General features: G+C 45.2%; 2 protein-coding genes across 6 annotated transcripts in view; both read right to left on the bottom strand.

The window, feature by feature from the left end:
• Window positions 1–3,286: 3,286 nt before the first annotated feature.
• On the bottom strand, window positions 3,287–4,432 carry B3GNT6 (UDP-GlcNAc:betaGal beta-1,3-N-acetylglucosaminyltransferase 6). Its single transcript, XM_021704725.2, has one exon. The coding sequence runs from the start codon at window positions 4,430–4,432 to the stop codon at window positions 3,287–3,289; it is 1,146 nt and encodes a 381-aa protein (XP_021560400.1).
• Window positions 4,433–23,358: 18,926 nt separating this feature from the next.
• The window catches only part of ACER3 (alkaline ceramidase 3), a 164,011-nt gene continuing 160,266 nt past the window's right edge, over window positions 23,359–27,103 (bottom strand). For all 5 annotated transcript variants that reach the window (XM_021704731.1, XM_021704732.2, XM_044919738.1 and 2 more), the window contains 2 exons: window positions 24,363–24,408; window positions 23,359–23,645 (listed from right to left, as the gene is read on the bottom strand). In XM_021704731.1, coding sequence (XP_021560406.1) covers window positions 23,592–23,645; window positions 24,363–24,408 — 100 coding nt within the window. In that variant the 3' untranslated portion in view covers window positions 23,359–23,591. The remainder of the gene's footprint in view (window positions 23,646–24,362; window positions 24,409–27,103) is intronic.

Genomic DNA, 27,103 nt, shown 5'->3' with positions numbered 1-27,103 from the left:
CCCGCCGAGCAGGGAGCCCGAGGTGGGGCTCGATCCCAGGACCCCGGGATCATGACCTGAGCCGAAGGCAGACGCTTAACGACTGAGCCACCCAAGTGCCGACACCTTGGTTTTAACTCCATGAAGCTTGTGTTGGACTTCTGACCTACAGAACTGTAAGAGAATAAATTTGCATGGGTTTAAGCAGCCAGCTTTGTGGTAGTTTGTCACAGCTGTGGGAAACTAACACAGCATTCTTCGGGGCACAAGAGCAGATGTGGAGGGTTCTGGGGAATTCAGAGCTAGAACAAGGTAGAGTGTGAGGAGCCACCATGTTGAGAAGCTCTGTGTCCCAGGACTAGCGGGTTGAGAAGGGCTTTTCCAAGGAAGTGACATTTCACCTTGTATCTGAAGATTATATCAAATGAAGCAAGAGCTGGGTCATCTGGGTCGCTCAGTTGGTTAAGCAGCTGCCTTCGGCTCAGGTCATGATCCCAGGGTCCTGGGATCAAGCCCCGCATTGGGCTCCCTGCTCGGCGGGAAGCCTGCTTCTCCCTCTACCTGTCACTCCCCCTTCTTGTGCTCTTGCTCTGTCAAATAAATAAATAAAATCTTAAAAAAAAAAATGAAGCGAGAGTAGAAAAATGTTTCAGGCAAGGAAACAGCATGGTGGAGGGCCCAGGGGCAAGAGAGAGTGCATCGAACCTCAAGAGGCCCCAGCAGAGTGAGAAATCAAGCAGGAGACGTCAAAGGAATGCAGGTCAAACTGCCAGTCCCAGAAAGCATTTGCTTTTTATCCGAGGGCAACAGGGCTAGATTTTGAGAGGGGCCAAATTATGACCAGATCTGCCTTTCGGCTGCCGTAGCGTGGAGAGTGGATCCCTAGGAGGCTCTGGCCCACCTGAGAGCTCGTGGTAACCCAGGCAAGACTGGAGCCATGGAGAAGAAGATGGACAGATGAGAACTGACTGGAGGTAAAATCAATGGAACTTGGTGATGGACCAGATGGGTTGTGAGGGAGAAGGAGAGTTTGAGATGCATCATCACCTCCCATCTTCTGGCGTGGGCAAATGAGGTGATGATAGTGCCATTTACTGAGATGGGGACATGGGCGAGGAGGCAGGCCTGAGGTGTGCCTGCAGCACATTCAAGCTGAGGTGACCACCGAGGCAGTTGGATACGCATCAGGAGTTGGGTGAAGGCCTGTTGGAGATTCAGGGTAGACTCTGGGTCCTTGCAGTGAGAAAAAGAAGTTTCTCAACCTCAGCACTATTGACGTCTTGGGTAGAGCAGTTCTTTGTTTGGAGGTAGGCCTGGAGTGTTGGCCTCATCTGCGAGGTCAGAGCTGGGTCACAGGCCCACCATGTTCCAATCCAGGGGAAGGGGAGGGTGAGCACAGGTGAGGCAGGGTTCAGGTGCGCTCCCCATGGTGTCCACTGTCATCTAAGAAAGCCTGGTCACAGGGCCACGCCTGTTTGCCACGGAAGCTGGGCAGTGTAGGCTAGGGAGGGGGCAGCAGATTTTGGCGGACAGCTGTAACCTCCTAAATGATGCGAGTGACGTGGGGGGTGGTGGCAGTTGGAAGGCATTTCCCGTGAAGGGATGAGAGCTTGTGTGGAGACTCAGAGGCAGGAGGGAGCCCCGCAAAGCAGGACTGCCTGTGATTCTGCCCGGATCGAGTCCACCAGCGGGGAGGAATGGGTCTTGTCCTGAGGGCAGGGAAGGCGTTTGGTCAGCCTCCTGACTTCCCACCCGGGCTCCGTCCTCCTTGAAGTTGTGTCCTTCTTGTCGTCTCCCACAGCTGGGACCTTGATACTCCTTCCTTCCTTCCTCCCTTCCTTCCTCCCTCCCTTCTTTCTCTGTCTCTTTCTCTCTCCCTCCTTCCCTCTCTCTCTTTCTTTCAAAGATTTTATTTATTCATTTGTCAGAGAGAGAGAGCGCACAAGCAGAGGGAGCGGCAGGCAGAGGGAGAAGCAGATTCCCTTCTGAGCAGGGAGCCCGATGTGGGACTCGACCCCAGGACTCTGGGATCATGACCTGAGCCAAAGGCAGATGCTTAACCGACTGAGCCACCCAGGCGCCCCTTGATACACATTTCTGCCTCACCCTGAAGCTGTTTCGTTTATTTTCCTACTTTGCCAAGATGGCTGACAGCTCCTGGAGGTCAGGGCCACAGCCTGATCCTCAGTCCTGCTCACTGACTCCCCAGCCTCCTAGCTGATGTTCGCGGCAGACTCCAGTCACCCCTGCACACCCTCTAATCATTGTCCCTCATGGCTACTAATCGGATTCCCCACCCCCAACACGGTTCTGTACACTGACCTCCACAGGCTTTCCAAATACTGTCCAGATTTCCCAATCAGCGTCTTTCACAGTTTCATCATCACTGACCCCCACACTGATCCCACCCTGAACCCCCGGCTTGGTTCCCCAAGGCTGACCAACCCTGAGGCCCAGACCCTGGCAAGGAGGCTGTCTGGGACCCCGCGCGCACACCCCCATCCCGGGAGTAAGTGCTGGTGGGGCAGGTGTGCATGGGCAAGCCTATTAGAAGAGGCCATTAGCTGGGGTCATGAGTGTGGAGGGGGCCACAGCGGTGGGATGACTGGGAATGACCACATGACCCTGGATCAGTCACTGTCCTCACTGAGTGTCAGGTTCCCACTTTGCACAGTGGGGATTTTGACCTCACAGAGGTGTGGGGGGGGGGGGAGGTGAGGGAGTGGTGGAGAGAACTGGGTGGGAGGAAGGCTGTCAGACCCCCCCCAGGCTCTGACCTGGTTGTTTTCCAGGTCCCCAGTGCGAACTGACTTCCGGGGGAAGGGAATCCATCTGCTGACCGTCAGTCCAGCTCCATCTGTACTCACTCCGGAGCGAATGATGACAACGACCACCCGTGTACTGCACCCAACAGGCGACACTGGATCCTGACTCCACCGCCCACACGGGCTCAGTGCAGGGGCCGCCCGCAGGCTCCTCCAGGGGGCAATGGAGCTGGGTTTGGAGGGTTAAAACACATCCCTTGCCCAGTGGGCTTCACTCCTAGCTGCACGTTGGGATCATCTGAGGAGCTTAAGAAATACCCAGATGTCTGAGGACACCCCAGGCCGATGTAGTCAGAACTGTGGAGATGGGGCCAGGAGCCAGGCCCTTCCCACCCCCGCCCAGGCGATTCCAATGTGTAGTGGGGTCGGGGGCACCGAGCTGGGTGGGGTCGAAGATATCCAGAGCAGGGAGGATGCATTCTCAGCACGGAAAGCGTCCGGTGTGGAGGCGGCTCATCCTCCCGCGTACGGCCCGCCTGTCCTCAGGACACCCTCGGGCCCCGGCCACAGCTCAGCCCGGCGTTGTACAGCGCCCTCCACATGAGCAACATCTCGTAGGGCGCGAAGCCGTGCACGACCAGCAGCTCGCGGTACAGGCAGGGGTCGAAGGAGGACTTGGCGGCGCCGGGCAGCTGCAGGCCGAAGGGCCGGATGCCCTGGTGGCTGCTGGGCGCCAGGCCGGCGCGCTTCAGACACATGCCCATGTAGGCGTCATCGATGGGGAAGAGCGGGGTGTGGCGGGCGGCCACGCGCAGGGCGCCGGCGGTGTGGCGGGACAGGAGGAAGCCGCCGCCGCTGCAATACACCGGGTAGGCCTCCCCGGGGAAGAGCTGCGGGGGCACAAAGTACTTGCTCCCGCTGTCGCGGATGGGCACCGAGCCGTCCATGAGCTGCCCGGCGAAGAGGTGGCGCTCGGGCTGCTGCGTGCCCAGGAAGTGGAGCACGTTGGCGGTGTGCACGAAGACGTCGTCGTCACAGCTGAGCAGGAAGCGCGCGTGCGGGCAGCGCCCGGCCAGCCAGTCGAGCAGGTGCAGGTGCTTGAGCGTGAGGTTGAGGAAGGTGTCAGTGAAGGCCCACTGCAGCATGTCGCCGTGCTCGCGCGCCTCCAGCTCCACCAGCGCCGCCAGCCGGCCCGCGCTCTCGGCGTCCTCGCGCGCGGGCGAGCCCAGCAGGAAGAGGCGGCGCACCTGCCGCCCGTGGTAGCGGCGCTCCTGCCCCCACGTGCGGCGGATGAGCTCGCGCCGGTCGTAGTTGGCGGGCGACGACTTGACCGCCAGCAGCAGGAAGACCCCGCGGCGGCCCACGCACTTGGCTGGCGCGTCCCAGAGCAGGGGAAAGTGGCGACAGTGGCGGTACCGCAGGAAGTCCTGGATGCGTGCGGGCAGCTGCTCGAAGTCGACCGTGGCGTTGACCGAGTCGTTGGCCACACACGGGGACCCTGAACTGAACGCCGACGGCTGCACGGCCGCAGGGGCCGCAGGGGCAGCCTCCGTAGAGCCATCCCACATCTTCTTCCGCTGGGACCTGGAGGCTTGGAGGAACCAGAGGTGCAGGGCCAAGAAACTCACACCCACCAGAAGGAGGGTCAGAGTCTTAGGATTCAGGGACCTGCGGCAGGGAGAAGCCATCTGTGGGGGAAACCGAGTCAGAGGTGAACCAGGAGTCATGTTTGACATCAGTGGAAGGACACTCTGACCCCATCACGAACCAGGCCTTTCTCAATTTTGCTGCTACAAGGTCAAAGGAAACCACAATTCAAGATTATACGGAAGCATCTGGTGTCTCCCACGGTCTGGAGTGCTCTGACCTTTAGAATCTCATTGTCTCTCCACATCTCCCCATGCCACCTAGGCGGAGCAGACTCACGTCAAAGTCAAAATCTTCATCTTCCCGTGAATTCTTATCCTGCTTTTCCACCTCAGTCAATGGTACCACCATCCACCCAGTTGCTCCAACCAGAAGCCCCGGCTCTCCCCACACTCCACTTACATCCACGCTCCATATCCTTGAGTTCCTGCTTCCCAATCTCTCTGTGCTTATTCCCTCCTCTCCATCCCTGTCAGCCCTGACTCTCTCTGATCCATTTCCCCCCCTTACCACCCTAGTCAAGGAAGCATGAGGTGATAGCATTGGACTCAGACCCGGGTCAGATTCTGGTGTCCCCACTTACTCGTATCCTCTTGAACAAGTCACTTCCGATCCCTAGGGCTGAGTGTTGTCTATAAGAAAGGGTTACTAGAGGGGCGCCTGGGTGGCTCAGTCGTTGGGCATCTGCCTTCAGCTCAGGTCATGATCCCAGGGTCCTGGGATCGAGCCCCGCATCGGGCTCCCTGCTTGTCAGGAAGCCCGCTTCTCCCTCTCCCACTCCCCCTGCTTGTGTTCCCTCTCTCGCTGTCAAATAAATAAATCAAATCTCTAAAAAAAGAAAAGAAAGCGCTAGTAGATTCCTACTTTGCAGGGTTGTTGGGAGCATTAAATGAGCACAAAGTAGCCAATCAGCGAGTGGCACTGATATTATGACCTCTTCCACTTCCTCTGGCCCCACTTCTTTTTCTTTCTGCCTGGCATTATTTTGTTCCCCAAACATGCCAAATCAGGTCTTCTTTGCTGTGTATCTAACTCCCCGCACCTGCCCAGCTGCACCTCAAGCCCTGCTTTCATGAAGAAAGACAAACTCCAGATCACAATAGCCTTTCCTTTATTGACTCCCTGTGAATCCCATCACACTGGGTTCTGTCCTTAAAACACACTCTGCTCTGTTTCAGAGATGCTACTCTCTCCTGCCTTTCCTCCTCCCTCTTTAACCATGTCTCTCAATTCCCTTTGCTCATTTCCTCCTCTTTCCACCTTTAATAGTGGGAGGTGCCCAGGCTCTGTCCTAGATATCTCCTTTGCCTGGGGACCTCCGAGCTCCAGTGCCATATGTCCATCCAGCCACCTATTACCTAGCAGCTCCACGTGGTGGCCCACAGCCACTCCGGGTGCAACCTAACTCTCATCTCCGTCCCCAGAGTTGTCCCAGAGTGTCACCACCCACTGTGTTTTTTGTTCAAGCCCCAAACCGTGATTGACTCCCTCCTTGTCTTCATCCCCCCACCCAAGCCCAGTTGATTTTAATCCCTAAATGTTTCATCAACCTGTCCACTTCCATTCCCGCTATCAACAGGCTAATCCAAACTAGCATCGGCTGCTCAGATGACATAGCCTCCCGCTCGGTCTCTCCACATACTTCCATGCTCTCAGCAGATCCCTCCTCCACAGTAGCTGGATTACCTGTGACCCGTGCAGATTTCATGCCACACCTCATGCTCTTTTCCTCAGCTTCCTACCGTCAGCCCCCTGCCCTGGCCACCAGCCTTAACCTGACAAAGCTCTTTCGGCCTTGGAGCTCCCCTGCCTGGATGGACCCCGTCTCCCTCCTTTGCCTCTTGTGTTCTTGTGTTCCTGCTTGTGTTCCCTCTCTTGCTGTGTCTCTCTCAGTCAAACAAATAAATAAGTATTTTTTTTAAGATTTTATTTATTTATTTGACAGAGAGAGAACAAGTAGGCAGAGAGGCAGGCAGAGGGAGCCCGATGTGGGGCTCGATCCCAGGACCCTGGGATCATGACCTGAGCCGAAGGCAGCCACTTAACCAACTGAGCCACCCAGGCGCCCCATAAATAAAATCTTAAAAAAAAAATTTTGTTGAATGAATACTTGGCCAAAGAATATGCTCAATAAATATTTTCAGATTGAGTCATTTCCGTATAGTAGGTGTTACTAGATTGAACTGTGCTCTAGTGCTTGTGTATTGTAGTCTATGCACAATGTCTAGCACAAGACGGGCACAAAGCAGGTGTTCAATGAAATAATGGCAGTGCCATGGGGCGCCTGGGTGGCTCAGTCGGTTAAGTGCCTGCCTCTGACTCAAGTCATGATCCCAGGGTCCTGGGATCCAGCCCCGCATTGGGCTCCCTGCTCAGAAGGGAGTTTGCTTCTCCCTCTCCCTCTGCCACTCCCCCTGCTTGTGTGTTCTCTCTCTGTCGAATGGATAAATAAAATCTTAAAATAATAATAATAATGGCAGTGCCAATAACTACCCAAAAAAGTGAAAGATCCTTGCAAAAGTGTTGGTGCAATCACAGTCCCATTAGAAATACTAGAGGTAGGCTCCTGTAGCTCTCAGTGTATTCCTGCTTCAGCGTTTGATGCACTGAGACAGGAGGGACAGCGAGATGGTCTAAGTCTACTTAATCATCGCTCTAGGCTCAGGGGCTTGTCCTGTGCCTAGCACATTTGCGGCAGGCCACATTTTTTTCAGTGAATGAAAGATTTAAAAAATGAATGAGAACAAAATTTGGAGGCTGAATAACTGGGACTGAGTCTCAACTGCTTTAGCTGTGGGACTTTGTGTCAAGTCCTGAATCTGTGTTTGAGTTTCAACTGAGAAATCGAGAAGGTTAACACTCATCCTTCAGTGCAATCAGGAGGCATTCTCTATCTTCTTTCTCCCTGCCCAGAATCATTTCTAGAAAGAAAAATCATCTCAGTCTTTTTTTTATTTGACAGAGAGAGACATAGTAAGAGAGGGAACACAAGCAGGGGGAGTGGGAGAGGGAGAAGCAGGCTTCCCGCCGAGCAGGGAGCCCGATGCGGGACTCGATCCCAGGACCCTGGGATCATGACCTGAGCCGAAGGCAGACGCCTAACGACTGAGCCACCCAGGCGCCCCTCATCTCAGTCTTAATGCAACAGTAATTCTTGTCTCAAGGAAACTTGCATTTACTTTGATAAAGCTGATCCAGGAAGCTGAATCAGAGCCACTTTTTGGTATGAGTAAGGAAAAGTTTGGGCTGGGTCCTGTCCCTGAGGGTGGTGCTGGTGTGTGGAACTGTGTTCCTGGATGCTGACACTGTGGAGCTTTGGGTGTCCTCTGTGGTTCTTTTTGCTGGATTTCCCCCTTTTCTCAGTGCACTCTTCCAGATCGCCTGGAGTCCTCACACCTTAGGCTTTCACGGCCTCTGCCGGCCCTGATCCCTCATCCCTCAGGACTCAGCTCAAGCACCACCTCCTGCAGGAAACCTGGTACGAGCTCAATTCAACGTGTCCTTGTTACCGTGGCTGCTGAATAACTAAGTTGGTAAAAGAGGCCATACGTGCCACGTAGGTGACCCTTTCAAGCCTCACATTCCTCATTTGTGGGAACATGGGCAAGTCATTTATCTCAGTGCCTCGGAGGATAATAGGATTTGATTTGTGTAAGGTGACCCATGCATGGCATGCAGTAAGTGGGTACTACAGTAACATTAGCAACTAACTAACACAGAAATGTTTGTGGGGCAGAAGAGGATCATATAAAGTTCCTTTGTGACCCTGTCACTTCTTTCTCCATTTATTGTTCCATGCGTATGTTTCCTTTCCTTTGCAATGCTATTCACTCTGCCTGGGATTCTCTTTCTCATGTTCTAGGAACAGGAAAAGTTTCTGTTGGTTATTCCCTCCTCTGGTTTCATGCCGAGATGGATGAATGGAACACAGATTCCTGGGTTATCCACCAGCCCCCTACCACCCTAAGGTATTCCTGGGGAATACATGCACAGTGGATATGGCAGGCAAACAAATTTTTTATTACTTTTGGCCCCAACTCCAAGCATGGAACCTTAACGTGGAAGTTTTGTCCTGGTTCCTTTCTCTCTCTGTCCTTCCTCTGGTTCTTGCTTCTCCCTCTAAGGAGAGGGGTGGCTGGGAGGGGGAGAAAAAGCACCTCCTCACCAATGGGAAGCAGCCCAAGCCCCCATCTTACCTCCAGTGTCTGAGAGAGAAGAAATAGACAGGAGCCGTCCCCAGACTGGGACCTACCTTCAACACCCTGCTTTTCACAAGCTGAGGCCCCACCCCCGGGACTGGGCTTGGTTCAATATTCTTGAATCTGACCAATCCATGACATCCATCCTCCTTGGAGGGAAGGTGAAGTGGAGACAGGTACAAGCTTCCTACAGTGACAGCTTACCCTTTGTGATGAAGCTAAATGCTATCTCTTCCGGTTTTGTTGACTCCACCCACGACTGCCTTGGCCTCTCCTGCAGTATGCCTGATGGAATCGTTGAATGCTGTATTTTCGTGATCAGTTCTCCCTGCTGGACTGAGAGCAACTCCAGGGCCTGGGGCCTGTTCTGTTAACATAGGGTATGCTCTGGGGAATGCCTGGGTGGCTCAGTTGGTTAAATGTCTGCCTTCAGCTCAGGTCATGATCCCAGGGTCCTGGGATGGAGTCCCGCATCGGGCTCCTTGTTCAGCGGGGGGCCTGCTTCTCCCTCTGCCTCTGCACCTCCCCCTGCTTGTGTTCTCTCTCTCTCTGACAAATTAATAAAATCTTTAAAAAAATTTAAAAATATAGGATATGCTCTGAAATCTTTGTTGGGGAAATTGTATGTAAAATGTTCATACAGGCATATTTTCTAAAGGCATTAATGACATCCGAGCATACTGTATTTGGCAAACGATCATGGGCTTCATCCCATTATCACTGTGAGTGGTCAATCAGACTCGGTCTTGGTCCTCAAGAGCTCACCATCTCTTGGGAGAGCCAGATATTGAATATTTATAAAGGGGTGGGATGCATACAAAACACAGAGAGGGAACTTGGAGAAGGGAACCTGAGTGAGCCAAGGAAGACTTCACATTAGAACTGGATAATATCAGTTATCTAGTGCTGTGTCACAAACCAACCCCAAACGTAATGGCTCGAAACAACCAGCATCAATTATTTTTCAAGATTCTGCGGGTGGCCTGGGGGCCTCTTGTGCTGGGCCCGCCTGGGCTCGCTCCTGTGGCTCTAGTCAGTTAATGGGTCAGCTGGGGACAGTCGGGCCTCGCACTCTTTGTGCTCCTTCATCCTGGGCTGCCTCACGGCATGGTGGTCTTGGGGTTCCAAGATGGTGAGGGCAGTGGCTACAAGGCCTCTGAGGCCTGACCTTCAGAACTTGCATTATATCACTCCCACCACATTCTGTTGGTCAAAGCGAGTCACAAGACCAGCCCAGATACTGGGGAGGCGCTGCAAAAATTGATGGCCATATTTAACCTGCCACATGGGCTTTGGGATGGTAAGGAGTTTTGCCAGTAGCCAAGGAGAGGGCACTCCTGGGCAGAGCTACAGAGGTAGGAATAAACAGGACGTGTCTGGGACACATTTCAGGCTTAATGTGGTTGGAGGGGTAAATATTGGGAGTTGAAGATACACAGATAGATTAGAAGTACCCTGGGAAGGGCTTTGAATGCCATATCTGGAGTTTTAACTTGGTCCTTTGAAAGTCTTGACAAGTCTCTGTTTTCAAGAGTTCATTATAGTAGCCCAAATGGTCGTACAGTGTCTGGAGAGGGCGAGACTGAAGGCGGGGACCCCAGAGGCAGATGCTGAGTGGGGTATAGGCTTGGGAGCAAGGTATGGCCCAGCCTAAACTGGACAGGGGCTGTCAGAATGACAGGATGGTGTCCTTGGAGATTGGTGCTTTATTGGATATTCTATGAGAGCATTCACCTCTCAGGCTCCTTGTCCTTCTTGCTAATTTAGAGGGTCCTGGGTCCGTGGGGAGTAACTGGATGAAAGAAGAGTGTGGGATGAGGATGAATGGGAAGTGAGTGGTGGTAGGAAGAAGGAAAAGGGGGGACGGGACTTGAGTATAGGTTTCAATGGGGATGGTAAGAGATAGCTGGAGGATTAGGGAAGCCCAGACTTCCTGGAAACTGGCAGGTGAAGGCTGAGAGACAATGGGAGCACCAATTAAATCTGGGGCATAGGAGGGCAAGAGTACAGCCCCAGGGAGGGACCTGGCTGGATTTTTTTCCCAGACTGAGAACTCCTGTCGCACTCATGGCTGAGAGTCCAAGGCCTGGCATGGAGTCGACCACCATCCAGGTGGGCAGAATGACAATGTTGTTAACTCATTTTAAGTCCCCTAAAAACGCATCTTTTCTCCTTAGCAGAAATGTCTTTTGGGAAGTTAGGGATGAATTGAAGTGGCGAGAGAGTTAGATGGGGTAAGTTTATTGGAGTAAAATGAAGACTTTAGGACAGGCAACTATGGCCTCTCTAGGAAGGTTCTGGAATGGCCGGGGGGAACCTAGTGAGATATATGTAGTGGATATTTGTGGCAGGGTGACTTCAGAAATGTGTGTACTGTTCAGAGGTGGAGTTATAACAATCTTTTTTTTTTAAGATTTTATTTATTTATTTGACAGAGAGAGACATAGCGAGAGAGGGAACACAAGCAGGGGGAGAAGGAGGGGAGAAGCAGGCTTCCCCGCAGAGCAGGGAGCCCGATGCGGGGCTTGATCCCAGGACCCTGGGACCATGACCTCAGCCGAAGGCAGACGCTTAACGACTGAGCCACCCAGGTGCCCCTGAGTTATAACAATCTTAACTCCTTTCCAGCCCACCTCTTTACAGTGGGTAGATGTTTTAATCTATTGTAAAAAGTCTCAACCCAGTGCTTGTTCAGCCACACCCTAGTCTGAAAAACTGGAGTGAGATAAGGCAGAGGAACCTGTCCCCATCTCCAAGACAAACAGGTTCTGTGAGCACAAGGTGGCATCTGACGACCAGGAAGGGGAGGAAAGTTGGATGGCCCCTTGTTCCAGGTCAAACTGGTCAATGGGAGAGGGACCTGGAAGAGAGGTTGACTCCTCAGGGTTGTCTACAAGTTTTGAGATACCCCTGGCAGGCCCAGGACAGACATTCTTACAGGAAGGATCCTATTCAGAAAGCCCATTATAATTAGATTCATGCTACACCATGGTGCTAACCCTTCAGACAACCCTACATTTTACAGATCCAGGATCCAACATTTAAAGTTAAGTGACTTGGCTACAGACACGTCTTCAGTGGGGGCCCAAGATCCTAACCCAGGTCTTTAGACACCAAGGACATGAGGTATGTAACTGTACCCTGTCAGGACTTAATGCCAACGGGCCCCCCTGGGAGCCTGCTGCCTCAGGGCGGTGTTGGGTTCGGGCTACTGCCTCCTCAACCCCCCCCCCCCCCCCCCCGCCCCACATGCCACGTGGAGCACAGAGCTAGCCATACACAAACCCTGAGGAACTAGAACACGGGCTCTCACCCTCAGATTCCTTTCCAAGTGAGTGGTGATTCTCTTTGTTTGGAGGTGCCCTGCCCTTCATAATTCCTCTACCTAACCCTTAAATGGCTTGGTTTATAGGACTCAGCCTGAGACTCTCTTCTTTCCTTCCATGATCTCTACTCCTATGGCTTGAAGTATCATGTCTGTTTTTCTCAGAGTTCTGTCTTCAACCCAGATTGCTCAGCTGAGCTCCAGATCCACAGTATTTTACTACCTTTTAGCTCTCCACCAGGATTCTCTCGCAGTCTTCACATTCAATGACTCCCAAACTTACTTGCGAACTCACCCCCAATCTGCTGCTTCCTATTTAACTCAGATGTGTTTGATCTTCTCTCTGGTATCCCTGCACCCACACTGGCTCCCTTTCGTCCATTTTCCACCCTTTCAGGAGCTTTCCAAATTCAGGTTCTCAACGTGGCTTTGAAAGCCCTGTGTGACTTGATTCCTGCTCATCTCCCCAGACACTCACTTTTGCTCTCTCTGCTGTTACCAGCCTGTCTTTCTTTTCCTAACTCCTCTCACCCTTCAGTTAACATAATATTCCTCTTTAGAGAAGTGTCCCCTTCTCCAGTTTCCTCATGCACACTCCCAAAGCCCTCTGTTCCCTCCCTCCATGACACTCACCCCAAATGTAACTGGTAGTTACTTGGTGGGCACTAGAGTGTAAGTGCCTAGGGCAGGATGTCTTGTTCTCCATCTGCTCCTAGCACCTAATATGGACATAGCTTTCCAAAGTTTGCTGGGTGGATGGCACAGGGCCATAAGGTTCCCACAGAGCAAGGCTCGAGAAACGAATCCTCATTCTCTTTTTATGCTTTCTCCACATTTGAGAATCAGCCCTATTCTGGGGCGAGTCTGGCTTACCAAGTGAGACAGGTCCTGCTTTCTCTAGCACCTAGGTAGACCTGTATTCCAGGACAGGGCTAAAGCAAGAAAAAAAAAGCAGGGGGGTGGTGGGGGGAAAACCCCACCGCCGGCATGCTAGAGCTAAGCCCCATCAGCTCAATAGAAATTCACTCAAATGGTGAATGCCTGTGTTTGGAGGGTGTGTGTGACAGGGTAGCTTTAGAAAGGCATGAACTACTCTGAGGTGGAATTAAAGCAATCCCAACCCGTTTTCAGGCCTTACTTTTACAAAGCAGAGTCCAAATCACTTTGCAAATTTGCTTGTATTCCTTGGCAGCCTGTTGATTCAGGCAAGGCTGTCCCTTCTTGACATACAAAGGAGGAACTAGTTGACCTATCTACCATATGGTCAGCGGTGATTCAGACTACCCATTCCAGAGGGTTTGGCTAGGAAAACTAATATTTGAAAAGCCATGGTTTGGATTACTGAATGAGGAGTGGGAAATTCTAGTTATGTTTTACATCTTGCAGATAGTGCTTTGGCCATTGCAAAAGACAGAAACCACAGACATAAAACGGCTCGTGCAGTATGTTTTTTCTGTTTTGAAGCTGTAGGGTTCATGTGTTTACTCTGGAGCTCCTAAAGTTGAGAATGCTGTGTACTTACAGATCATAAATGTTTTAGCTTTTGCTTTGCAAATCACCTAGGCTTGGAGTAGAAAGGTATTGCAGTATAGTTCAAAACTCTAATGATAAAGATCCTTCCTGTGAGCAGGATTGCTGCTGGCCTCATACAGACCCTTTCACCTAGAAGCTGAAAAAAGGTGTCCCAAGATGCAACCCTACCAAGGCACATACCTTGACAAGCTGAGCACAGGTTAGATTTCAGCCTCCACTAACTCCCCTCCCTCAAGTGGGTGCCTTGTGCAGTGCACAGACTGTACAACTAAACACGGTGGCCCTACCTTTATATAAATGTATATATTAATATAAACCAGGGTAAAACATTACCAGAAGTCTTATTTCAAAACAGTTATCATTTTTAATACTTTCACCTAGAGAAGTAATGAAATATAGCCTAGGTTATAGCAGATCAGATAAAAATACATATTTCTACTATCTTCTAGAAAAATGATTGTGGCACTGGCAAATCAAATAGAAAAAGTGAATAAGCAGATCTGAGATCACCTGAAAATGGTTAGTTCCTCATAAAGATCCAGTACAACCTATGTTTATTAAGTAATTGCTAGCAGAACAGACATCTGCACCAAAATGAAACTAGGAACCTTAATATTAGCTTGAACGGTTTATCTTTTGGCCACATCAACGACTCAGAAATATTAAATGTGTGGAAATGCTGGACAGTAGACAATGCCTGATCAAAACATTAAACAGAAATTGATAATACCTATTTATTAAAACAGACTAATTAATTGGTATTAAATAATTTAGCTCTAAAAAGAAAAGCCAAAAGGAAACAAGGACTAATTGTGGAAAGGACTTCGAACTCTTCCTTTTAGAAAGTTAAAAAAAAAAAGTACCCATGACTGTGATGGCTTATTAGTTCCCTGACAACTGCCACATGACACATTTTATATGGCATGAGGAAAGACGGTCAAAAGATCTCAACTTTTTGGAAGTCAACTTAAAAACTGAATGCAACTAGCATTTTTGGACTTTACAGTATGGAATGTAATTCCCTTCATAATGAAAACAAAATCATGTAATTTTATTCAAAGGTTTAGGCACTTTGCTGCAGGCCGTTAATGATCTAGTAAAACTAGTATGAAGAAATAATTTTATAGTGTAAATATTTAAACACAAATCCTATCACATTCAACAAAGAAGTGTATAATGTATAAAATATTTGTATATGTAATGTATAAAAGTGTTAAATGTATAAAATATTTTCTTTCTGATGAATACACACTGGAATCATCCTGCAGAGAAGCGCAGTGGCAAGTACTATACTGGACTTGCATTACGGAGTTCATTTGTTGAAGACCTAGAGAAGAGGTGGCAAACTCTCAGAACCAGATAGTGAATATTTGAGGCATCACAGGCCACATACACCTCTGTTGCATTTTCTTCTTTCTTTTTGTAAGTTTAAACAACACTTTTAAAATGTAAAAATTGTTCTTAGCTTGCAGGCCATACAACTGCAGACTGAATTGATCTGTGGGCTGTAGTTTGCCAACCCCTGGTCTAGAGCCATATATCATAAAACATTTTTATCATTTTAAGGTGCAGATGATCTCAAAACGAGTATCTGTAGTGAACTATATTTATGTGCTTATATTTATGTGATTTCCCTAAGAAATGTGCTCTGCTGCAATCTTAGTTACTTCTCCAAACTCAATGTAAAAGTGATGTTCTGCAGACACTGCCAGAAGTTTCAAATAAAGCTTCTTTTATGACAATTTTGTGAATAAATTACCAGTGACTAAATCTAGTTCAAGTATCAGCGTTGTATTCTTTAAAGCAATGAAGCAGGTCTTGTTAAGAAGGGTTGAAAAGGAGCTGTGAGCAAAGTGTGACCTGTGGTTGGTGCTATAATATCGACAGCTGCTGAGCTAAACAGAGTGGGGCAATTTTAGGTTACCTGTGATAAATTTTTTGTTTTTAGGGTCGGCTAGGAGGAAATATTCTTGTGATCATTTTCTACACTAGCTGCCAATCAAAACAGGTAGTAATTTGCTGGATTTAATAATAAAGGAAGGTCTTGTGAAACAATACTGGCTATTAAAAGTGAATTAAAATGGGGGTTGGTACTGCTTATTGCAAATGGCCACGTGTATGTCTGTTACAGTAGAAATTCTGTAGCTAACAATACTGCTTACATTCTTGAGTGCTCGGTCTTCTCCTTAGCTGCTCTGATTGCCTATCAGGGAAAGAACTGTTGCTTGGTGAAACCTGCTATCCCTTACATGTTTTCCACTTTTCCCTCAATGATGTCAAACCAATGTCAAATCCAACATCAAAGTTTATGGTCCCAAGCCAGGGTTTTATCTTCAGTTTGAATTTCAAATGAAGCAGTTCTTTGTATCTGTGTCTAGGTCATTTCCAAATAAAATAAAATACTGAAACATTAATTACTAAAGTTTATCTACTTTGACTTATTGTTGATTAAAGATATTTGACTTAAAGATTATTTTGACTAAAGATATTTGGGCCTGTTAATAAACATGTTCTTTCACCACATTAAGAAATTGTATTATGAAGAAACATGTAGATCTGGATTTGAAGTGGTACATTCATAAATGTGCTAATCTATAGAATGCTGATATGTGACAGTTCACAACTGATGACTTCCTCATTTTCACTGGAAATTAAGGTTACTAAGGGTTACCTTCTGGTAAATACATGTAAGTGAAAAATACTAGAAAAAATAAAGAAGGGAAGCAATCTCAAAAGGCCTGTAAGAAATGAAAGATGTGTTTTTGTTAAGGAAACAAGAAGAGCAATTTTGTCCTCAAGTAGTTGCACAGAGGTTGTTTAAAGGTTGTTCCAGAATGAGGAAGAGGAAAGGACAAAATCCCACATGGGCATAAAGTTGTAAAGGGTCTGCAGAAGAGGGCAGGGGGTGGAGGGGAGAGAAAGAAGGGGGGGAATATCTTATTCATGTGGGCAAACTGGCTATGATTGAATGCATTTATTTATATATATATATATATATTTTTTTTTTTTTTAAGAAATGAGCTCAATAGTATATGGATGCAAAACTAGAGGTTGAAATTCCCTATTAAAAGGACACAGTTTCTTGGATTATTGGAAATTTGTCAAAGTCATAGCTGTCCATGTCCTGGTAGAATGTGACCAATCATAACTCCAGTTATCTTAAAATGTTGAATGTCACAGAGACAACTAAATCTCCTCGTCAACTGCATTATAAAGAACTCTCATCAAATCTTTAATCATGGCCATTTAAAGCCTTTTGTCACTCACAGATATTGTTTTACTCTGATGTTTTCCTGAAAACTCTTGTCATCAGCTGCAGGTTTAATCTTCAACAAAAGATTGTCTCAGGGACCCACAGTAAGATTACAGCATTACTCTGGGGTACAGGTTTCTGATGTCATTGTTTAGGTAATTTTAAGATCATACCCTGGACTAATGATTTCTAGAACAAATAGAAAAGCTCATAGGTTCATAAAACTGCAAATCAAGAAACACCTGAATTTATCATATGGCACTGAGTAGACTGATAAAGAATGATTATGATTTCTTCTATGACCTTTGCTCAGAATATTGCTGGTTCTTTAATGTTTCATTTTCTGGGTTTAAGAAACCCCCTTTCTCTTAAGCTATCTATAACATAGCAATTTAGTAGATTATGTCTTTGTAAACAAAAACGAAACATTTATCTTTTCTCCCTGCCTGATCCATCCAAAATTTGGAAACCCTTACTGAATGGTTTTTTTTTTTTTTTTAAAGATTTTATTTATTTGACAGAGAGAGACACAGCGAGAGAGGGAACACAAGCAGGGGGAGTGGGAGAGGGAGAAGCAGGCTTCCCGCGGAGCATCGAAGCCCGATGCGGTACTCGATCCCAGGACCCTGGGATCATGACCTGAACTGAAGGCAGATGCTTAACGACTGAGCCACCCAGGCGCCCCTGAATGTTATTTTCATGGCAATATAGTTATTTGAGTAAGTTCAGTAAGAATTTGTTTTTCTTATAACAGGACACAATTGGAAACATTGGTTATATTAGGCTTTGATTGGAGTGTCATGTGTGAGAATGGTGTGCATAGCATCAGAGATGACCAGGTTTAAGAAACTAAGGTGGACTTTAAGGAGCCAGTGCTTATAAAACCTTCCTGGAAAATCCACCTGGCACCTGGTGTACAGGATTCCCAGCCTTATAGGTGAGTAAGGAAGGCTACCTCCTGGCAGGCCCAGAAAACTTAAGATATTTTGGGGACCTTGAGAAGGAATTCATCCAAATCTGTGGGTACTGCAAATGAAGTCTGATGGCAAATTCTCCTAGCCTTGAGCCTTTTAAAAGTCCAATCTGATGGGGTGCCTGGATGGCTCAGTCATTAAGCGTCTGCCTTTGGCTCAGGTCATGATCCCAGAGTCCTGGGATCGAGCCCCACATCGGGCTCCTTGCTCAGCAGGAAGCCTGCTTCTCCCTCTCCCCCCACTTGTGTTCCCTCTCTCGCTGTGTCTCTCTCTGTCAAATAAATAAATAAAATCTTAAAAAAAAAAAAAAGTCCAATCTGAGATTCCTAATAAAAGTTCCAGTAAAACAAACTTAAAAAGGCCTATGTTGTCAATTACCTTTCTTGCTATGGCTCAGTCGTTAAGCATCTGCCTTCGGCTCAGGTCATGATCCCAGGGTCCTGGGATGGAGCCCCGCATCGGGCTCCCTGCTTGGCAGGAAGCCTGCTTCTCCCTCTCCCACTCCCCCTGCTTGTGTTCCCTCTCTCGCTGTGTCTCTCTCTGTCAAATAAATAAATAAATAAATCTTAAAAACAAAACAAAACAAAAAAACCCAGTCAGGCCAAGTTGGATGAGACTAGACTTGCTTTGCAAACAAAAATAGTCTTACCTCAATTATCTTTGATAAAAGTGGGGGTGATGACAGATAAATTTTATGTTTCAATAGAAAACTATAACCCACCATTGTGGATTATCAGATTCTATTCCTGTTCATTGTCTTTGAGCTTTTTTCACCTCTTTGAAAGCTGAATCCTGCCATCTTGTGCATTTTGTCAGTAATTAACTTTTCCAACTTTCTTCCACCCTCCTGACTTGGCACCATTAAGAACTAAAACTGCCTGTTTCCTAAAGCCCTGCAAGCCGAAGGGAACCTTAAAGGCTTTATCCCAACAGTTTGGGCCACTCAGGAAGTTCACCAGAACATGGTCCTCTGAGCTCCAGGAAATGCCCATGACTGTGAGATTACCACTACCATCGTGATGACTCTGCCATCTAAAGACACTTCAAGACCAACATGTAGAAATCATCTGGACTGACTGCTCTCTGAACTCAAGAAACTGAGTTTATAATCCGTTTCAACTATTAGTTTTTGTTTTTCCTTTTCTTTCTCCATAAATTTATGCCTCTTTCCCTTTGCGTATCTCTTACCTCCCACCTTCTAACCTGAATCTTTTCTCCACAACCACTATCTCAGCTTCTGCTCCTTGAAACACCCTGGGAAGTTTTAGATGGGGGAAATAAAGGAGTCCAGAATACACCACTGTGGCATAACAATTATTTTGAGCTAAGGGCATTGAGAATCTACAGATGCAGGAAGAGGCTTTTCTGAATTCCCTTTATCTGCCTAAAAGTAGAATCTCCCCCAATGAACTCAACTGTTACAAATCCTCTCCCTGGGACTTTTGGTACCACAACTAAGCAGACATTGTCACAAAACTATTATACCTCCCTTCTTTCTCCTAAGGGCCCATTTATCCTTTCTGAAAGCCATCTGTTTTCCCATAAGTGCCCTTTCTCCCCTCCCCTTATTAAGATGGCATATGAGCCCCAAATCCTGCTTTTCTCTGAGTTCTTCTGTACAGATGTGAAAAAAAATCTACATTTTCTCTTGCTAATCAGTTTAATTCACAGGCCCCCAACTACCGGATCTAAGAGGGTAGAAGAGAGGTTTTTCCTCCCCAACAGGAGAAAAATGTTAAGTCAAATAGCATGCTCACATGAACCTCAGCAAAACTGGCAACATCTCATCTAGCAACTACAGTTAGACATTTAAGTTTCCTTATTCTTAAAGGAAGTCCAACAGTTTAAAAAACAGCATTGAAGTTTCCCATTCAGGTGGGCTGTGACTTTTTTTTTTTCACTTTACAGCCCCCTCTACAAAGGGGTTTAGCTTTTAGCCAAATTTTACTCATTATTTCCAAATGTTTACAGCATAGTGAATAAGCTGTAATTTTAGATACTGAAAAACAAGACAAAGTCACTGAACTAATTATATTATGGCACTGATAAGATGCAAAATGTAAGACACAGGTAGATCTACAAATTGCCACTTACTTACAAATTCCAATTATAACTGATTCTCTTTCAAATATCGGTTTTATATAAATACTTATCCAGTAGCACATCATAAACCACAGGGTTAAAAGAATTTCTTCCGTCATGTAAATGTGGAATCGAGAGCTAAAACTGTTCAACTTAGCAACAAATTACTTTTTTTTAAAAAAGATTTTATTATTATTTATTTGAGACAGAGAGAATGAGAGGGAGGAGGGTCAGAGGGAGAAGCAGACTCCCTGCCAAGCAGGGAGCCCGATGCGGGACTCGATCCCGGGACTCCAGGATCATGACCTGAGCCGAAGGCAGTCGCTTAACCAACTGAGCCACCCAGGCGCCCAACAAATTACTTTTTTCAAGAGCAAAGTAATATGGAACCCATAGGATTCATAAGAAAACCTTAAGCTAGGGGCGCCTGGGTGGCTCAGTCATTAAGCATCTGCTTTCAGCTCAGGTCATGATCCCAGGGTCCTAGGATTGAGCCCTGCATTGGGCTCCCTGCTCGTCGGGAAGCCTGCTTCTCCCTCTCCCACTCCCCCTGCTTGTGTTCCCTCTCTCGCTGTGTTTCTCTCTGTCAAATAAATAAATAAAATCTTAAAAAAAAAAAAAAGAAAAGAAAACCTTAAGCTAAATCATTATACTTTAAGGGGCATTGGCTAAATTCTGAAGGAACTGGCATTAAAACAGAACTTAGTTTTGGGGCGCATGGCTGGCTCAGTCAGTAGAACACATGACTCTTGATCTCTGGGTTGTAAGTTTGAGCCCCACATTGGATATAGAGATTACTTAAAAATAAAATCTTAAAAAAAAAATAGAACTTAGTTTTTTCAGGCTTTTAAAGATTTTCATGCGTTGTGTACCTAAAGTTTTTGGTCTCTTGATATTGACTCCTACCTCCTTCTCCTTAGTATAAGAAAAACCTTCTTAGTGTAAGGAAAGCCTAGTTTAACAATCCTGGAAATTGTGCATTTAGGGTAAACCATAATATTTTATCTAATTCTGCTATACCAAATACCACTATTTGGGGTTCTCATTTGTAAATTATTCAAAGCCTAATGTTTCTCATCAATTTATCACCAATCATCAATTTATACAATATCACAAGGATAAAGGAGATCAATTCAGGTGTTGGCAACGTTTCATGAAAGCACCAAGGTGGGAGGGGTGGGTAGAGTGACCAACCAGATTAGTACAACCACCTTTCATATAGTTTTTCGTTAAAAAAAGAGTCAAATTGCTTTCAATTTTCTGTGAAGATGGCAGGATATTAAGATGTGCAAGCAAACTGCTTCTTTCATATCCTCTTAAGGTATTAGTATTTTCTGAAAGATAATTTGCTATAGGACCCACAGAGGAGCACCTTTCACATTAGATGATATGTAAACAAACTTTCTGCCAAGAAAATAAAGGGAAGGGGGGCGGGTAGTAATTCAAGCTATAATGTCCACCCAGAATCCTAGAAGGGAAAAATAAAGCCATTGAAATAAAGTCAATTCAGTGATATCCGGAAGGTCAGCAGTATTTCCATAATACTCACTATGGCACAGAAACAAAGTCTTGAGTGAGCAAATACTTAGGCTGCTAGAAAGACAGCCACTGTGAAGCACAGACTAACCTGGAGAGTTAAGAGTCTGGATTCAGTCTCTGCTTTCTGTTCAACACTTCTAAAATGCTTTCTGCTTTCCTGTTGCTGTTTTCACAGCAGAAACAAGGGTCTCTGAAGAACTGGCGACAGCATTACAAACCATCCAGTGGTGCCCATGTTTCTCCACTGAGGTGTTGGACAACTTTCTTCAAGTGACTACAACTGCTCATTCAGCAAGCTGCTGAAAAGGACCCCAGCGCCAGTAGTGGGGGGGGGGGGGGGGGGGGGGAGGGTCTCCACATCTTATCTGACTGTGATACACAGAAACTCAGTTGCATCACACCTAGCTGCACTGTCAAGAAGCTGTGCCTTCGTTGCCATATATAAATTCTTTACACAGAAGTGTAACTTGAATGAAAAGTACAAAAAGACAATGGTGTGAAACAAATGAACTCATTAAAAAAATGTAAGATGGCTGATAGCCTAGGTATCTACACTGAAATGTAGCCAGAAGTCAGAATCTTGTGGCAAAAGAACAGTCTTATGGGCTGTGTGTTGGAACGGCTTAGATTTAGATTTTCTTAAGGCACAGCCAAAGTTCTTTAGACTTGTTTTGGCAAGTGTTTTTCTTGCTGGAAGATCATAAAAGTAGGCAGAATTGTCTGCCTAATGGCATGCTGGCATGCTAAGGTAAGGAAAATAGTACTTCGACTAAAACTAAGGCTAGTAGGTGAAGAAAAATGACAAAATTTGTATTGGTTTTAAATTTGTACCAAGGAGACTTACTGGATACTGGAGAAATGACAGGAGTGTTTCATACCTTTGCATAAGAAAAAAAAAAGATTTTCCTTTTGAAGTTGTAGCTTCAGGATTTAATCTGTGTCAATGTCACCATGTGGTAAAAACAATCTGGATTTTATAATGCATGAGCAGGAAAAAGTTGCAAAAATGCTAAATGGTATGGAGCTACAAATATGGTGATACATCAGCCAAGGGGTGAAATCGGGTTTTTACTCCAGACAGGTGTTATGTTTGTGAAAAGTGATTCAATTTGTTATACATTCAAACCCAAATTAGAACTAGCTGCCTTACAATGGTATTTCACTGCCATTTCTTAGCACTTTAATTTTGGTGAGTTCTGTTACAAGTTCAAGGAAGTTAGAGCTGTTCTCAACTCTTATATCTAGTTCCTTCAAAAAATGAACGGGCAGATATTCTAATAAGCTTTAGATAAATAGGATCCTGATCATTTTAGCTCTAGTTAATCTGAAACATTTCCCTGGGCATAATCATAGCTTCTCTGAAAACTGGAAAAAAATGGCATAATTTAAAAAGTAACAACATTCACTGGTAACTTCAAATAAGTTAGGTGAAGAGGATGGAATATGGGGGGTAGGCCAGACCACCAATCATGTTTGCCTAGCCATAAAACCAGTGACAACTTAAAGATCTGCAAAGATCAAAGAAAACTGAGAAACCACCCTTAACTGGCTGGAGCTATAACATTCTACAGGGGTCCTCGTGGTCTTCATAAATATTACAAGGTGACCCACCCACTCTGATTGGCTGTGCTGCACAGAAACCCCAGAGCCCACTGCAAATCTGGGATACGGCAAATATGGAACCTAGTAGCAGGTTGGAGCTTGCTTATGACATACTGACTAGCACAAAGGCAGACAATGAAGAACTATCAGAATCTCACAGACAGCTCTTTTTCACCTTGGAAAACCATTCATGAGGTTACTATGACAAGAATATAAATCAAGGCTGACACCGCTAAGTGCTGGTTCCACAGCTGGCCATCTGGATATGGGGTTTTGCCAATACTCAGCTGTTTTGATTATTTAATCAAATATTAAGCAAAGTATAATTCACATGCAACCCTTATCAAAAAAGAGAAAAAGGTTAATTTCCTATGATCCGCACCAACTGTTAACCTGTTAAGAAAAGCCTCATGTTTCCAGCATTCAAGTGTATACACACACATCATGTCTGTTTCTTTTTAAACATCTTAGGGTGAGGGTGAGGAGGAGAAGAACAATGAGATAAAGACACAAGCTAAACATCCAACAAGCCCCATTCCTTATTCTCTGTGTGACCGGCAGCATTACTCAGAAAGTCACTCCTTTACTCCGATGGTCATAATACATTTGAATGTGTAGATCTTTAAGGATTTGCTTATTCATTTGGCCAGGTCTATGGTAGGTGCTTTTTTGTTTTCTTGGTGGAATAATTCATCAGTGCTTCCTGAGAGGCTCAAACAGGATCACTGGCCAGATTCCGAAGAGAAACTGTTTGGAAACAAGTTAGGACAAAATGAAAGAAGGTAACTGCTGCATGTTATCCCTGAAAAAGAACCAATGAGCTAGGTGTGCTAACAACTATCCTGGTATTAGTAGCCTGAGTATGGCATAGTCTTTCCAGACTTGCACCAGATCTCAGAAATTATTTTTATTTAATTTACTTAAGTGGAATAAGCTTCTATTTTGTCAGGCATGGAGCTGGGCATTTTAATCATCTCAGATTCTGGGGTGCCCGGGTGGCTCAGTCGTTAAGCGCCTGCCTTCAGCTCCGGTTATGATCCCAGGGTCCTGGATTCGAGCCCTGCATCAGGCTCCCTGCTCAGCAGGAAGCCTGCTTCTCCCTCTCCCACTCCCCCTGCTTGTGTTCCTTCTCTCACTCTGTCCTCTCTGTCAAATAAATAAATAAAATCTTAAAAAAAAAAATCATCTCAGATTCTTAATGTAGCTATTGACAGCTCCATTTTATTGTTGAAAAAACTAAGGCTTAAAGAGAACAGACTTGCCCAAGGTCATAGAGCAGTACGTGGAAGACCTGGTTCAAGATTCGAGAGCATCTGGTTCCAAAGCTTGTACTCTATCTACTACCTTCCCACCCCATCCCCTTCTTCCACCTGTAGCCCATCCTCTCAATACCAAACCTCTCCTAACACATCCACACATGCATGCACACACCCATACACACCCACCCCTAGGAAGGGAACTTACCTTTACTTTTGGCCTGTATCTCAGGTAAAGAGTTCTTGTATATAAACTGAAAGAAAAGGGGAGGGGGGGAAAGCTCTTCAGATTAATTTTTAATTCATACAAACTTTCTTACTGACAAATTTAACCATAGTGCCTCTGTATACACACAAAAAAAGCAATCCTAGTAGATTCTTTGTTCATTTAGCAACTTTTTTTTTTAAATTTATTTATTTCAGAGAGAGAGAGAAACAGCATGAGAGGGGAGAGGGTCAGAGGGAGAAGCAGGCTCCCCGCTGAGCTGGGAGCCTGATGTGGGACTCGATCCCACGACTCTGGGATCATGACCTGAGCCAAAGGCAGTCACTTAACCCACTGAGCCACCCAGGCGCCCAGCAACCAGTTTTTGAGCAGCTACTCTATGCAGAACACTTGGTAAGATGGTAAGGAAGACAGAAATGAATACTCGGACTGTGACCTCAGGATGTTTGTAGTTTAGTAGGGAGCACTCCACTCATACTTGATGATTCATATCATAATTGCCAGTTTCATGTTTGAAGATAATGGTAGCAAGGATTAAAGTACAGTATTCTTAGAATGTTTTGGAAGTAGTTATATCAGCTGTACAAGGATTACAATACAGGTATGAGATAATCAGGAAGGTAATGAAAGTCTTCCTCACAGGAGCCTTTAGAATAAGTAACTTCTGAAGATGAGACTGGATTCTAAATCAGTGCATATGGCAAGTAAATCACTTGGCTCAAGATTGTTACACAGTTATGAAGTGATGGAGTAAAGTTCCAAGGTCAGATATTTTTACTTCCCTGTTTGTTAACTCTGTTTGAAACAAACATTTGTACAGTACTTAAGTCTTTTTTTTTTTTTTTAAGATTTTATTTATTTATTTGAAAGAGAGAGAATGAGAGAGAGCACATGAGAGGGGGGAGGGTCAGAGGGAGAAGCAGACTCCCCGCCGAGCAGGGAGTCCGATGCGGGACTCGATCCAGGGACTCCAGGATCATGACCTGAGCCGAAGGCAGTCGCTTAACCAACTGAGCCACCCAGGCGCCCCAGTACTTAAGTCTTAAAAGGCACATGTGTTATATTAAATTCTCAAATCATCCCTCTGAAATATTATTTGCATGCTTCATTCAATGAGGTACCCAAAGAATCAAAATTTCCACAACTGAAGCTTGAATATCCAAGCTTCTTTTATTTTAGTTATTTAGGATGAAATATGTCTAAAACATATTCTATCTTCTCTGCCTCCTTAACAAAAAAATCAAAGTAAAACATTTTAACATTAATATAAAACAAAACAAAAAAAGTAAGTCAAAACCCTGCCACCGAATATAGTCAAAATGCTTCATTTTTTTCTGTATTTACTTTAATCCTTGTCCCCATACAAATTAATTTTACACAGGGTTAATAATTACCTACATATGATTTTAGTCTGTTTGTTTCATTTAAAAATCCAAATAATCCAAATATTTTTCTATGTTGTTATAAAATTTTCACATTTATAATTTTAAATGGCTGAATAAAAGATATACTATAATTTATAATTCTACCCTATTAGGTAATTTATTTTTCTTCTATCATTATTGTTGCTTTGCTAATTAAGTAACACTGTAATAAACATATTTGAGTTTACACACACATTTTCATCTTCCTTTTTCTTTAGGATAAATTCCAAGGAATATAATAACTGGGATAAAAAATATAAATATTTTATTTTCACAAACACATGTATCGAATTTCTTTCCAAATGGGTTACATCAATTTACACTGACAAGTAATGTGTGATGATAGCATTTCACTGCAATGAAAGAATACAGAAGGAAATTTCAAAATACTATAGAGCTCACTTAATGGATATAAAAAATATCTCATTGTTTTATTTAAAAATTTTTTTAAAAATAGGTAATATAATCATTTGTTAAAGATTTGGAAGAGTACATAGGAAAAAGATCTGTCTCCTACCTGGTACCTTTAGCCCAGAGAGAAATGCTAGTACTTACCAGTTAACATATACCCTTACAAAGATAATTAAGTATTTATGAGCATATATGTATATTTAGCCCTCTCCTTTTCACAAACATGAATAGCCTACTGTTTTAGAAGGTATTTTGATTACCAGTTAGATGATCAGTTTTCTATTTGCTTATTTACACTAAATATCTCAACCCCCTCACTCCCACCATCATCTGGAGGTGATGTTCCTCATCATACTCCCATCTATCAGCCAGAGCATCCATTGATAAATAATACATATCAACTATCTCTAAGATGGTTGCCAAATGGTGTCATATCTTCCCCTCTCCTTTTTTATTTTTTTAATTTAAAAATGGTTTCAAACTTACAGGAAAGTTGCAAGATTGATATGAAGAATTCCTATATCCCCATCTCCCAGATGCCAAATTGTTATCATTTAACCACATTTGTTTTGCACACCCACACGTGTATATATTATAGAGTCTGAATGACATGATGCCCATCACCTCTAAATATTCCAATGTGTATCACCATAAAACAAGGACAGTGTCCTAAATTACTATAATACAACCCTTCCACTCCGGAAATTAATACAATACTAACATCCAACTCAAGACTTCATTCCAATTTTTTTTTTAAAGATTTTATTTATTTATTTGACAGAGAGAGACACACGAGAGTGGGAACACAAGCAGGGGGAGTGGGAGAGGGCAAAGCAGGCTTCCCGCTGAGCAGGGAGCCCGATGTGGGGCTCGATCCCAGGACCCTGG

The sequence above is a fragment of the Neomonachus schauinslandi genome, chromosome 11 (genome assembly GCF_002201575.2).
Source record: "Neomonachus schauinslandi chromosome 11, ASM220157v2, whole genome shotgun sequence".
NCBI lineage: Eukaryota > Metazoa > Chordata > Mammalia > Carnivora > Phocidae > Neomonachus > Neomonachus schauinslandi.
The sequence above is the reverse complement of the archived record's forward strand: the minus strand, read 5'-3'. Positions and strand labels throughout refer to the sequence as shown.